We start from the raw sequence: 14,955 nt of genomic DNA, 5'->3' as shown, positions 1-14,955 counted from the left end.
AGCCAGTTTGGCGTCGTGGTTAGGAGCACGGACTCTAATCTGGCAGAACCGGGTTTGATGGCCCAATCCTCCACATGCAGCTGCTGGTGTGACCTTGGGTCAGTCACAAGTTCTCTCAGAGCTGTTCTCTCAAGAGCAGTCCTCGGGAGAGCTCTCTCAGCCCCGCCCTACCTCACAGGGTGTCTGTTGTGGGGAGGGGGAAGGGAAAGGAGATAGTAAGCCACTCTGAGATCCCTTCGGGTAGTGAAGGGCAGGGTATAAATCCAGTCTCTTCTCTCTGTAAAAGAACAAAAACGGGGGCTTGCGGAGTTGGTACAGAGAGTGCTGCTAGAAGGGGAAAGGTGCAGGAGGGGACAAGAGCAAAGCATGCAGAGAATTCCCTGTGTGGGTTCTCCAGTGACAAATGTGCGTGCCTCAGCATTCACAGCAATGTGGAGAATCCTCACCATGTAGATAACAGCCAAGGAGGAAATGTTAGCATAGCTCTGTCGTAGGGGTGAAGAGAGAGGGTAGGTGGCAGTGGGTGATTTCTAGAGGGAAGAAGAAGAGGGTTTTTTATGCCCCACTTTTCTCTACCTTAAGTAGCCTCAAAGCGACCCACAGTCTCCTTCCCTTCCTCTCCCCACAACAGGCACCTCGTGAGGCAGGTGAGGCTGAGAGAGTTCCGAGAGAACAGTGTGACGGTACCTCTCTTTTATTGTGTGTGGTTAGGTGTGGAGTAGTCTTAAATTTCTTACTGTTTCTTTCTCTCACTCAAAGTATCCATCGCTGCCACCAGGAATTTAATTCCAGTCTTTAATTAACCTTTCCCACAGTATTGTTCCTGCCAACCTAGCAGTTCGAAAGCAAGAAATTGCAAGTAGATAAATAGGGACCACTTCAGTGGGAAGGTAACAGCGTTCCATGCGCCTTGGTGTTTAGTCATGCCGGCCACATGACCACGGAAACGTCTTCGGACAGCGCTGGCTCTTCGGCTTTGAAACGGAGATGAGCATCGCAACCCTAGAGTCGGATTTGACTGGCTTTCGAGCAAGGGAAACCTTTACCTTTACAGTATTGTGCCCAAGCTCTAAGACTCCTTCGTTGGACTATGTGGTTCTGAGGATAAGACACTGGGTTAACAATAAACAAGATAAGACTTTATTGGTAAAAGAAGCGTATTGGTTACAGGATGTTTTGTTAAGTTTCTCAGTAAAATTTTCCCCTTTTTAATCGGGTCTCTGTCAGCTTTTTCCCTCACACTCTTTAAAATACTCTGAGTATATTAGGTTTTGCCTAATATGCCCCCTTAAGTGTATGTTCTTCTTCCTTTAGAATCTTAATGCCTTTCACAGCACTTCTGTATGATTCTAGTTAGAAGACTGCTTCTCAGACTCTGTGTAGATTGACCACAACTGACAGCTGCTGACTGCAGACTGCACACTGCCTTCTCTCTCCATACACACACACACAAACACACACACACCTCCTAGCTCCGCCCAGTCACAGTCACCAACCAATCGCCTCACGCCCTCTTCTCCTTCTTTCACCCCCTTGTTCTTCTGACACTTACCAGCCATTTAAAGGAACACACACATATAACTTGAAATCATTACAGACGGTGACTAGCCCAACCCACTGGCTTTATGGGGAGGAGTGGAGGATCAAACCCGGTTCTCCCGATTAGAGTCTGCCACTCTTAACCCCTACACCACGCTGGCACCACACTGGGGACAAGCGTCTGCTGAAATTCTCGGCGAAGACTACATGCATGAAGCCGCTTTGTACTGAATTGGACCATTGGCGCTATGGCTCAGTGGTAAAGCATCTGCTCTGCACGCAGAAGGTCCCAGGTTCAATCCCTGGCGTCTCCGGTTAAAAGGTCTCACAGCGGGTGATGTGAAAGACCTCTGCCTGAGACCTTGGTAGAGCTGCTGAGAGTCAGAAGGGAAAGGAGTTTGTAAGCTGCGCTGGGACACCCTTGGGTAGTGAAGGGTGATGTATAAATCCAATCTCTTCTTCTCTTCTTCAGAGTAGACAGTACTGACCTTGATGGAAGAACGGTCTGATTCAGTATAAGGCAGTTTCATATACTGGTCAGCAATGTTCTCTCTAAGCTGTGGAGTCCTGTGAGCAAAAATTCTACTTTGTGAGCTCCGGGCATTGAAGTTGTGAGCGAGCGATTTGGATACTGCATAAATTAGTTTGCTCTGGAGCCCTCCTTTCTGAGCTGAGACTAAAATGTGTGAGCCGGAGGCTAAAAAACTGTGAGCTAGCTCACACTGACTCAGCTTAGGGGGAACACTGCTGGTCAGTATTGTCTGCTCTGACTGGGAACGGCTCTCCAGGGCATCAGTCTTCCACATCACCTGCTGTCCGGTCCTTTCAACCGGAGGTGCCAGGGATTGAACCTGGGACCTTCTGCATGCTCTGCTGCTGAACCACGGCCCCACCCCACCCCAGTGCTGTTCTTCGCTGGATTTCTTAGCTGATCTCGCAGGGCCTTGTGTTCTTAAGCCAGGTGGCCCGTTCAGGATTGCTTAGCACTGTTTCGCTGTGCTTTGAATGTTACGAAGATCTGTAATGGGCCTGCTTGCTTTCATAAACTGGAAACGCAGCAGGCGCTCATGGACTCCCGTGGAACAGAACGACAGACACCAGTGCTCCCCTGCCTTCTTGGCCCAATCAGGTCTCAAATCGTGGCTTTAGAAAAATGAGAAGGCTCCCCAGGTTCTTACAAGAGCGATGGTGGGGTGGAGGAGTCACAATCCTGCAAACCCTGCAAGTTGCTAGCCCTCAAGGTCTAGAAATACATCTGAGCAGTATCTAGCAGAGAGTCCAAATAACTACCCCGTTCCCTTGCGATGCACAAATCTGTGCCCGTGTGATCCCGGGGCCAACTGGGAAACGCACAGCCAGAGTCCAACGAGTAAGATTAATATCTATTTATTGCAATGGAAGCAGAGAGAAGGATTCCAGAAGCTGTTGTTGTAGCTTCTAGCCCTCGCGTGCCGTGAGGCTATTCCCAGCTATATGTTTGTCTTCTAACCCCCCCCTCTCATTGCTTCAATTTCCCTGGATTTCCAGAAACAACCATCATGTCCTGCTCGAGTTCCCAAAATATTTTGTTAGCCGGAACTAGAGTCTTCCTCCGTCCGTCTTGCTCAGTGCGTTTGCCTCGCTTATGTGCTTCTGTCTGGATGCTGTCTTGAAGAACAAGGCGGGTCTAGGATAGTCTCTCTGGGGCTGGGCCCATTTAGACAGGGTGGTGGATGCCACCAGAGGGGGGGGGGAGTCGCTCTTCGGCTGCTTCTGCTGCAGGGGGGGAGCCCAGGGGAGTAGGGAGTTGTTCCTCAAGAGCCAGTCTGGTGTAGTGGTTAGGAGCGCGGACTCTAATCTGGGAGAACTGGGTTTGATTCCCCACTCCTCCACATGTGGCTGCTGGTGTGACCTTGGGTCAGTCACAAGTTGTCTCAGAGCTGTTCTCTCGGGAGCAGTCCTCGAAAGAGCTCTCTCAGCCCCACCTACCTCACAGGGGGTCTCTTGTGGGGAGGGGAAGGGAAAGGAGATTGTAAACTGCTTGAGACTCCGAGTGAAGGGCGGGGTATAAATCCAGTCTTTCCCTCTTCTTCTTCTCTCCCTGTCTTTCCTATTGTATTCCAATAGCTTGCTCCTATCCTGATGATTTCTGTGACTTCTAGTTGCAGAATGATGCATGAGAGGAGCTGGTGCTGAATTCTAGAGGGTTACTCTGGAGCCCAGAGTGGGTACCGATCCGGCGGCCCCTTGTGCACTAGATGAAAAACTTAAAGAGACCACACATGATGCTAAAAAGCTGAAGAAAAGAGTCCCCGGTTCAGCGCCCGCCGAAATTCGGATCTTCACTGACGGAAGCTTCCCCGCTGGCTTTGCCTTGAAGCTGTACTGCCGGACCCAGCCAGGTGGAGTCGCTGTGGCGTATTTTGCTGTTGTCGTTTAAGAAAACAAAACGGGGACCAGTAACATCTAGCGGACTGAACTGTACTTGCGAGCAGACCCCTCAAGGTTGTCAGTTCAGGCCTAGCCTACGTGTATCTGTGTGTGGGGGGGAGTGGGTAACAGATGCTACCCCATCAGGGATCTGCCCACAAGTAGAAAACCTGTACACAGCATGGAGCAGGCTGGGTTAGATTGTGGAGGCACCCAATGAAAACAATCGGCAATAGATTCAGGATGGGCAAAAGAAATACGTACTTCACCCTGACCTGGATAGCCCTGACAAGTACTTGGATGGGAGACCTCCTTGGAATACCAGAGGCGGGAGGTGGGGGCAGGCTTTATTCAGACACCTCCTCTGAATATCCTCCAGGCACCCCAGGAGGTCGCCCTGACTTCCAGGTGCGCCCACACACTTTCTTTCTCTCAAGCACACATGCACATGCATTAAAAAATACCAAAAAAGAGAGAGGGAGAGAGAGGAAAGAAATACATATTTACATAACAAGTAAACTAAATGGTAGAATTCACGGGAGTGATGGCCACAAGCATAGACCGATTTAAAAGGGGGATAGACAGGTTCGTGGAGAAGAGGTCCTTCCTCAGCAACTAGCCATGATGAGCAATGTTCCCTCTAAGCTGCGGGGTTTTGTGAGCAAAAATTCTACTTTGTGAGCTACCGGCATTGACGTTGTGAGCAAGGGATTTGGCTGCTGCATAAAGTAGTTTGCTCCGGAGCCATCCCTTCCTGAGCGAAGACAAAAATCTGTGAGCTGGAGGCTAAAAAACTGTGAGCTAGCTCACACTAACTCAGCTTAGAGGGAACACTGACGATGAGTAAAAGGAACCTCTGTATACAGCGCCCTTGTGAATTGCAGAGGTGGGGGACTGCATCAGTGGAAGGCCTCGGCTTCCGTGCCCTGTTGGTTGGCCATCCAGGGCTACTGGCCGGCCTCTATTTGAAACGGAATACTGGACTAGTTGGACTACAGGTCTGCGCCATCTGGGCTCTCTTCTTCTGTTGCTCGTTGTGTTTGTTTTGTTTTTTCTATTTTCGCAAAAACAAAATGCGTTCAGAGTTGGGCTCCGTCACCCACGGGCTGAAGCGGTACAGTCCGTTCAGCCGCCTTAGGCCGCCTCCTCCTCGTTCCCCTCCTTTGTTACCTTGGGAGATCACGTTGCAGGTTTTCAGCTGGACGCTTGCTGTGGAATTTGGGGGCGGATGCGTGGGAGGGATGTGGCCGGGGCCGCCGGATAGCACTGCAGAGGGACGAGCCTGCGATCCATTCTCATTTCAGAACCACCCCGGGACTCGGGAACGAAGCCAGCCGCCAAGAAGAGAATGGGGGATAAGCCTTGTAAGTTGCTGACTCTCTCATCAGAACGGGAATGTTGTAGAAGTGGGAGGGGGGCCATTTTTCTTGCCTTTCAAGGAAGGCTTACAGCTGCCATTCACTGGCAACTACGTTTTAAGTTGGAAGGTCCCCGCAGAAGCAGCTACTGCCTGGTCCAAAGAACAAATGTGTATTTTCTGAATTTCAGCACACCAGCTTCTGAAAAAAACCCTTTTAAAAAAGGTACTGGTCCTCATAATTCTAGAGAAATAATTTAGTACCCGTTGTAGACCAGTGCTCCCTCTAAGCTGTGGAGTCTTGTGAGCAAAAATTCTACTTTGCGAGCTACCAGCATAAAAGTTGTGAGCGAGCGATCTGGCTGCTGCAGAAATTAATTTGCTCTGGAGCCCATCCTTCCTGAGCGAAGACAAAAACGTGTGAGCTGGAGGCTAAAAAACAGTGAGCTAGCTCACACTAACTCAGCTTAGAGGGAACACTGTCGGCCACCCTTTTTAAGGGGGAAATTTAGAATCTGTCTAGTGCGTTTGTGTCCCTTCCTTTCTCCCAGAGTGGCCCATACCATCCCCTATTTCCTCCCAACAACCCTGTGAGATAGATGATGCTGAGAATGTGACTGGGTCAAAGGTCACCCGATGAGCTTCATGGCAGTGTGAGGGTTTGAACCCACGTCTCCCGGATCCTGGTTTGATCCTTTTAACCACACCACGTGGACTTCCTTTTAAGAAGTTTATGTGGAGAAATGCCATTTCAAGCCATTCAGATATACGTTTTTAAAACCGGTTCGTTTGCTTGAAGCCTTGACCTTGGATCTCTGCCCCAAGGGATTGTGGGTGTTTTTTTTTTGTGTGTGTGTGACTACATTGTTCCCCGCCTCCCTCCCTTCTTGCCAGATCGGGACTGCTCCGTCTCTTTGCTGCGGCTCCATTCCACAGACTCTCCCCACCGCCTAGGTTTGACTCAGTCCAACGCCTCCCATCCACTCGGCAGCTCCTATGCCCGCGGCAACGTCAAAGACTGTGGTGCCAAAGCGGGACAGCGGAGAGCCCTGGAGGTCAAGGCGGGAGACCCCTCGCCCCCGGCCAAGAGCTTTGACCCCTCCTGGCGGGCCCGCTTCCTCATGGACTTCGACACCGTCACCGGCCAGCTGGTGTGCATGGTCTGTGAGAACGCCTTGCGCCAAGTGTGCCTGGCCACCGTCAAGCAGCACATCCTCCAGTGCCACGCCGAGACCCTCCACTTGCCCCGCGAGGTCCGCCGCACCATCCGGGAGGTCTGGGAGTCCCGGGGACACTCCCCCACTCCGCCCCTGCAGAAATGAAGGGCCGACTGGACTCTTTCCTAACCCGCTGGCCTCTGGGATTGTGGGGAAAATGAATGATCTATCCTGCATAGCGCAGTCTGAGGCTGGAGGAGAAGGCGACGGCATCCATTGTCGAACTGGGCCTGTAACCCTTTGGGGTGTCTGTGCAGTTGTCGGATTACCTGTATGTAGGTTTCCAGATCCGTTCTGTCTCTCTCTCTCTCTCTCTCCCTGTCTCAATCGTTGCAAAATTGTAAGATGGGGCAGCAGTAGTGGTTTCCCCTACCCCCTATCTTCTCACCCGCCGATCTCCCCCTCTTTCTGCTCCTGCCCTCCTCGAGTCCAGCAGGCAGGGCAAGTCCCACAGAGCAGAGAAGCCGGAGCTGCCCTCGTCACCCGCATGGAGGCGAATTTAAAACCTCGGATGAATTCTTCGGACCGCACCGCAACCCCCTTCTCGCTCTGACCCTGGGAAACTGTGCTTCTGTGTCTCCCCACGAAGAAATCGGGGGGAGGAGGGGGCAGCGCCGGTTAGGAGTGGCCTTTCGAACCGACAATTGTAACCAGTCGGTTCCGCAAACGCGCAGCAGGGGGGCCAGCCAGTGGTTCCCCATTTCCTGCATCAAGCAATAACCAGCCTCTTGCATTCGCAATAATCTCTCTCCCAGTTTGCCTCCCGCCCGCCCCCAACATTCCCCTGACCCCAGAGCTAGCGCCGCGCATCAATTTGTAGCTGTGACTGGGCACCCTGTCTCGTGCCCGACTGTGACCTTTTCTTTTGTAGACTGTTTCACAGGGACCACTTGTACTAAGGGACAATAAATTATTTTTTATGATATATCGTAGCGTTTGTTTCTTAGCCGCAGTTGTTTCTTTCCCCCCTTTCAAGCTCTGGCCCCCGCACAGAGGCCCTGCAGCTTTTTCTGGGTGCTTTGTGGGGGGGGGGGAGTGAGATCAGTAGTTTCACTCTTCCGTTGGCCAGAGGTTTCCGCAGGGATGCTTAATGGGCTTGGAAAGCCCCCGTCTGCTGAGGACACACGGGGCAACTTCGAGGTTAGAATAATAGAATCCCAGAGTTGGAAGGGGCCACGCAGGCCATCTAGTCCAACCCCCTGCTCAATGCAGGATCCGCCTAGAGCATCCCTGACAAATATTTGTCCAACCGCTGCTTAAAGTGAGGGGGAGCTCACCACCTCCCTAGGCGGCTGATTCCACTGTTGCACAACTCTGTAAAAAAGCTTTTCCTAATATCCAGCCGGTACCTTCCCGCCCTTAATTTCAAGCCATTCTTGCGAGTCCTACCCTCTGCGGCCAACAGGAACAGCTCCCCTCCTCTGAGTGGCAGCCCTTCAAACACTTCAAGAGAGCCATCCTGTCCCCCCTCAGCCCTCTCTTCTCCAGACTGAGCATTCCCGAGTCCCTCCGCCTTTCCTCGCAGGGCCTCGGTCTCCAGGCCCCCGATCATCCTCATAGCCCTCCTCCGCACCCGCTCCGTTCTGTCCACATCCTTTTTGAAGTGAGGTCTCCAGAACTACACACACTACTCCAGGTGTGGCTTGACCAATGCAGTGTACAGCGGGACTATCACGTCTTGCAATCTGGACGTTATTCCTCTGTTGATAAGTGCTAGGTGTTATGGAGGGAGATGTCTATTAGTGGCTACTAGCTCTGGTGATGAAAGGGGGCTGCCATGTTCGGAGGCAGTCCACTTCTAAATATCACTGCCAGGGATGCAACACTGGGGGGGGGGAGCCTCATCCTCTATGCCCTGTCGTTGGCCTGCCAGAGGAACTGGCTGGCCACTCTGTGTAGCAAGATGGTGGACTAGAGGGACCGCTGCTGAGAAGGGGATGAGTTCTGGAGGAGGTGGGCCAGCCTGCCTTTGAATGCACGTGTGCATAATGGGTGGAGCTTTTGAGAGCCAGTCTGGTGTCGTGGTTAAGTGCGTGGACTCTAATCGGAGAGAACCGGGTTTGATTCTCCACTTCTCCACATGCAGCTGCTGGATGACCTTGGGCAAGCCATAGTTCTGTCAGAGCTGTCCTTGAAAGAGCAGTTTCTGTCAGAGCTCTCTGAGCCCCACCTACCTCACAGGGTGTCTGTTGTGGGGAGGGGAAGGGGAAGAAGTTTGTAAGCTGCTCTGAGACTCTTTCGAGTAGTGAAGGGTGGGGTATAAATCCAATCTCTTCCTCTTTTGCACAGACAGGAGGATTTCCATCTGCGGAGCACGACTTTCTCACCTCCAGCTGTGGCCCAAATGCCTCTGCTCCAGTGCTGCTTCTGGGGGAACATCATTTTGGGCTGGGAGGGATGAGAAATTCAAGCTCCTCCTACGGGAATCCTCTGCCTGCCCACACGTTCCATTGGTGGGAACCCTCTGCTGGAGAAGAACCCCTGTCTCGGTCTCCCACTGGACAGGCAGACGTTTATCCGGCAGAAGTGCTCCCTGGTATGGGGGTGGGTGGGATGGCCTGTTGAATTTCGGGCTGTCGTGGAGACGGAAGGGGGTGTCTGTGCTTGTGTGTTGAGTGCCGTCAATTCACTCCGACTTACAGTGGCCCTGTGAATGAATGTCCTCCAAAACACCCTTTTGTTCACAGCCTTGCTCGGGTCTTGCAGAACTGAGGGCCCTGGCTTTCTCGATGGCTGAGTCAATCCATCTTAGAATCGTAGAATGTTAGAGTTGGAAGGGACCTTGCACGTCATCTAGGTGGAGGTGGAGTTAGGGAAGAGCGCGCGGTGACATAGCACAGGCGCGGTGGAGCCGGATGTGGACATAGCTGGGCCGAGGCTGCTACGGGCCGCGCGCCAGAAGATCGCGGAGCTGAGAAGACTGGCCTTCGACAGCAAGAATGGGACGCCGACCCCAGTGGACCGCCGGAAGGAAGAGAGTTGGAGAACAGCTAACCCACCACCTGGGTGCCGGTAGGCAGCCCCCACCCCCTGTAATATATATGTGGCCCATAGTCTAGGGAATTAACTTGTACTTGCAACATATCTGTAAACCGCTCTGAGACCTTCAGGTCTGAGCGGTATATAAACCAAATGAAATAAATAAAAATAGTCCAACCCCCTGCACTCTGCAGGAGCATCTTACGTTGGCTCTTTCTCTTTTCTTGCCGTCTTCCACTTTTCTGGGCCTTATTGGCTTTCCCAGTGACTTTTCTCATAGTGTGACAAAAGCACGATAGCCTCCCTTTGGTTGTTTTAGCTTTTAGGGAGAGCCCAGGCTTGATTTGCTCTAGAACCCACTGACCTGTCTTTTTGGTGGTGCACGGTATCCGTAAAACTCTCCTCCAACATCACATTTCAAAGGAATCGACTTTTTTCCCCAAATGGCTGGGGGGAGGAGGATTGGGATGGACCAAAAAAATAAATGCGGTAACATGGGGTGTCTGCCAGGTGTATCAGTCAAGTGGAGGGAGGCAGACCCAGAGCCCAGGGAGCAAGAAAAGGACGTACGGCACTAGACAGTATCCAGGTGAAAGCAACTGGTTTGCGAATAGGAGCCCAACTTCGATACAAAGCTCAGAGATCTTCATTCCTACTTGTATCTGACGAAGGAAGCTTTAACTCGAAAGCTCATACCCTGGTGATCTTTCTGGGTTTTAAGGTGCTCCTGGCCTTGGAACTTAGATCAGGAAGCAGATCAAGTTGGGGTGTGTGTGGAATCCTGTGAATTAGCGTTCTCTATCCTCTATTGCAGTGTGTTCCCAACCTGTGGGTCGCAGGCCAGCCCACTCTAATGGCCACGAGTCCTGCACTCTGCATCATTCTTTCTCTTCCTGTTCTCCTCGTCAAGTTCTCACACTCTTGCTTTCCCACCTCCTTTTTCAACAATGGGGGGGGGATATGTCTGGCAACTAGTAATTTGACAGTAGTAGCTGGAAGAAGGGCGAAAAAAGGCTGGAGTGTTGCTAGGAGCTGTTCAGTGCGTGGATAAGTGAGAGGAGAGAATGAAGTGCAAGTCATAAGCTAGGAAACACTGGCCTAGGGTACCCAAAAAACCCCTTGGGATTGGGCCCTGGATTGGTCACCATACCCAAAAGGCTAGGAGCCACTGCTGCCTGCCTGCCAGCAGGGGGCACCCTTCACCTCAGGACAATTTTGAGCCCGGCTCACAATTTCACCCCAGATACAGGGAGCTCCGCTTGGTGTCGTCTGAATCTGTTCTGCTAGGAATGAAACTTTCCCCTAGGACAGGAAGCCCGGAGCCTGGGTGAGGGCTCCATGTGCCGTGGGGAAGTATTGCCCTTGGCGGAAGACCGTGCGATCTAGCCCGTAAAAGTTCAGTAATGAATGTACCTTTTCTGCCACTGCTTCCGTAATAGGAATGACCTTGATGGAGTTAAAAAATCCTGGACTGAATTGATGTTCCGTAAGGTCTTGCACGGGGGCTCCAGTCCGAGTACGGAGCTCTTACATGGCAACGGTCTGTTCTGCCTTGTGATCGAGGAAAACGCCGCAGGGTTGCCAGTGCAGGTGTAGAGGTACCTGCTGACCATATAGCTGCAAAGAGTTACCCACCCCAGTCAGGTGTAGTGGTTAAGCACATGGACTCTGATCTGGGAGAACCAGGTTTGATTCCCCACTCCTCCACTCGCAGCTGCTGGATGACCTCGGGCAAGCCATAGTTCTGCCAGAGCTGTTCTCTCAAGGACAGTTCTTGGGAGAGCTCTATCAGCCCCACCTACCTCACAAGGTATCTGTTGTGGGGAGGGGAAGGGGAAGGAGTTTGTAAGCCACCCTGAGACTCCCAAGTGAAGGGCAGGGTATAAATCTTCCTCTTCTTCCACAGCTATGAAGGGGTCTGCAGGGACATTTTCTTGTCTAGATTCCAGTCCAGCAGCACCTTAGAAACCAACAAGGTTTTGGGGGGTAATAAGCTTTTGAGAGTCAATGCCAAAAGCCAGTTTGGTGTAGTGGTTAAGTGCGCGGGCTCTAATCTGGGAGAACCGGGTTTGATTCCCCACTCCTCCACTTGCACCTGGCTGGATGACCTTGGGCAAGCCGTAGTTTTGATAAGAGCTGTTCTTGAAAAAAGAGCCGTTTCTGTCAGAGCTCTCTCAGCCCCACCCACCTCACAGGGTGTCTGTTGTGGGGAGGGGAAGGGAAGGGAGATTGTGAGCTGCTCTGACACTCCCTTGGGTTTCACTTGCATGGGGGTGGGGTATAAATCCAATCTCCTCCTCCTCTTCTTCGTTGCATAAGAAACTCCTGAAACCGGTATGTCTCTGTTTCATTTGCCAGGCTGCTTCAGCAGAGGCACCTCTGTCGCTCCGTGTGTGCACGAGCAACTTTTTTTGGGCCCCTTTGTCATATTTCCCCAGAGTCTGCCCCATTCCCCAAGACAGAAGAACCACCTTGTTACAAAACAGATCACGTTTAATAAATTACAGCGGAGGCCCAACACACGGGCCCAATAAATAACAAAGACAAGAGCCAAAGAAAAACAGCTGGAAGGGGAAGAAAACCCCTGATGAGGTTCTGACCACATCTGCTTCCGGCCCAGTTATGTGGGGGGTGGGGGGCTTCCAGTTATTTGAAGGACAAATCTTTTTCAGGTAGGGGGAATACATTGTATGCTCACCGATGTGGGGCGGGGTGGGGTTGGGTGAAATGGTGGCTGGGCGGCAGCACAGGTGAGGACACACCAAACCTTGGATCCCGACTAGCATTTCAGTGGGTGCAAGGACTTCTGCTTGCACAGCATAGTTTTGAGTGCTGTGTATGGGGAGAGGATCCCCCCCCTCAAATTCCCTTTTTTTAAAAATATAGCAATTGATCACACTAATTCTCTTTTAAAGGAGAAATTTCTCTTTGAAGAGAAACCAATGCACCCTTTTGTAACTTCTGCCCTTGCAGCAGTTTTGTTACACACCACAGGGTGGTGCTCTAACCAGGACAACAGGAGGGTCTAGAAAGACACTGCCTTCCCTCTAAGGACCGACAGAGAGAAATTCTGAAAAATCTGCCTTCCTACCCCTTTTCTCTTTGAAATTCTCTTGGATCAAAACCGTTGATTAGGAACTGACTCAAAATTCCTAAAAACAGGGGGAAAGGCAGAAAGCTGGGTTTCAGAGAGAAAAGGGGTAAAGAGGAATTAAGAGAGTTTCTCTTATGATTTTCTGAATTTCTCTTCTGAGTTCCATGCTGCCCCCTCCCATGCAGCCCAAAATAGCCCTGACATGCTATTTCTGAGGGACAGCGGGACCCCCCCTCCGGAACAGGATGGGGGAGACATATTGGGCTGTCACGCAGAATGTGGGGGAGGCAACAAAACCACATTTTGTGAGTGGAAGCAGTGGCACCCACGGAAACGCTAGTCGGGAACCATCGCTACGACTGTTTTGTTGTGCGTCTATTGTGCAAGGAGGGCTGGGCATGATGGAAACCTCCCCGTCTCTCACTTTCAGAAAGGCAAGCATGGAGATTTCCCTCTGCTGGGCTGTGTGCATACCTAGGCCATAAGTTTTATTTCTTCTTAGCAACCCTGTTCCGCTAATGGTGGTGCTTTCCTTCCCGCTGCAAGAAGAAGGGAAAGGACTACTCCTTGCACCCGGGTTAGCAGGACAAATCCAGCCCTTCAGTTTTTTCCCCACCGTCTACTTTTGAAACTGAACTTTCTAATTTTAGGGTTCTCCCCCCACCCCACCCCCCGTGCTCAATTGTTCAGAACAGGTAGTTTGAAGACCAGGAGCAAGTGGCCGGGGGGGGGGGGATATTTTTAAATGCATCTTTGTGGCATTTCATAACACCGGTCTTTCCACATTCAGGGTTGCCAGCTCCAGGTTGGGAAATACCTGGTGTTTTGGGGGGCGGAGCCTGGGGAAGGAAAGGGAGGGGCCTCCGCAGGGTAGAACGGCCACCCCATCCATCCTCTAAAGTGGACACTTCCTCCGGAGGAACTGATCTCTGCCACCGGGAGATCAGTTGTGATCCCAGGAGATCTCCAGCCGCAACCTGGAGGCTGGCAACCTTGGGGCACAGGTTAATCAGGGTGTGTATCAGGTGACCTTGCCACCAATGCTCCCTCTAAGCTGTGGAGTCTTGTGAGCAAGAACTCTGCTTTGTGAGCTCCTGGCATCAAAGCTGTGAGCGAGCCATTTGGCTCCTGCATAAATCAGTTTGCTCTGAATCCATCCTTCCTGAGCGAAGGCAAAAATGTGTGAGCCGGAGGCTAAGAAACTGTGAGCTAGCTCACACTCAGCTCAGAGGGAACACTGCTTACCACAACTGGTTTACACAGTTGTGTGTTGTCACACTGACACCAGCAAGCACATTCTGATTTGGGGCAGAGCAGGGGAACAGAGGGGCCACACGACCCGGCTTGCGGGGATTCAGAGTTGAGGCTGCAACTTGCTGGAGGGGTTCTGGGGGGGGGGGAATGTTTGGAGGACTTATGGGAAAACTGCCCAAGTCTGACAATGGGGGGAAAAAATGGGCATGTGATAATCATGGATCAATGGATGTTTCTTTTTCCGATGGAGTTCTTCAGGGCTCTCTCACAGCTTTGGGGGCTCAGATGTTTGTGTTTGGTGAGGTCTTTCTATATATTCCCTCCCCCAGCCAATGCACCCAGTCCCATACGTAATCACCACACCTGCCCTTCCAGAAGTCATTGCTCGTGATGGATTCAAGTGCCACCAGGGGGAACACTGGGACTGGCCGGAAGACTAACAGAAACACGGGAACCCGCCAACCGATGACACACACACACACAAGTACACAGACACCTTGGCCTTCCAGCACCAGGCGGCAAGGAACAAAACAGCGAAAACCCAACCCCCGAAACATACGAATATATTGCATCTCAAGATAAATTAGAAAGACACACACCCCCAAACTGAATTCTTCAGGTCCTTCGCTCCAGGGAACCCAGAGTAGACCCGAGAGGAGGGAGATCGGTCCTCACTCCCATCCCGCACCCCCTCCAAAAAAAAAAAGAGTTCCAAAGTTCCTACCCCCATGGCCTTAAAAGTGGAAGACTCGTCCGTATACCAGGGCTTTTTTTGTAGAAAAAGCCCAGCAGGAACTCATTAGCATAATAGGCCACACCCAACAGCAGAAACACATTAGCATATTAGGCCACACCCCTGACAACACAGCTCACTGGCATATTAGGCCACAGCCCACGTTACCAGAAGTGTGCTCATCCAACCACACCCACCTTTTGCTTCTTACTCTGTTTACCTTGTTGTCAAAACCCAGGGCTTTTTTTTGTAGCAGGAACTTCTTTGCATGTTAGACCACACACCCCTAATGCAGCCAATCCTAATGAGTGTCTGCTGTTGGGTGTGGCCTATTATGCTAATGTGTTCCTGCTGGGCGTGGCCAACTCGGGAG

General features: G+C 51.7%; 1 protein-coding gene across 1 annotated transcript; it reads left to right on the top strand.

Moving 5' to 3' along the window:
• Nucleotides 1–3,834: 3,834 nt before the first annotated feature.
• LOC107118260 (uncharacterized protein C11orf95 homolog) lies at nucleotides 3,835–7,403 on the top strand. The gene is made up of 3 exons (XM_015420569.1): nucleotides 3,835–3,920; nucleotides 5,253–5,312; nucleotides 6,200–7,403. The coding sequence occupies exons 2-3, from the start codon at nucleotides 5,297–5,299 to the stop codon at nucleotides 6,625–6,627; spliced, it is 444 nt and encodes a 147-aa protein (XP_015276055.1). The 5' UTR covers nucleotides 3,835–3,920; nucleotides 5,253–5,296; the 3' UTR covers nucleotides 6,628–7,403.
• The last annotated feature ends 7,552 nt before the right edge of the window (nucleotides 7,404–14,955 follow it).

Source organism: Gekko japonicus, unplaced genomic scaffold (genome assembly GCF_001447785.1).
Source record: "Gekko japonicus isolate JY-2015 unplaced genomic scaffold, Gekko_japonicus_V1.1 scaffold713, whole genome shotgun sequence".
Classification (NCBI taxonomy): domain Eukaryota; kingdom Metazoa; phylum Chordata; class Lepidosauria; order Squamata; family Gekkonidae; genus Gekko; species Gekko japonicus.
This window is presented reverse-complemented; position numbering and strand designations above follow the sequence as displayed.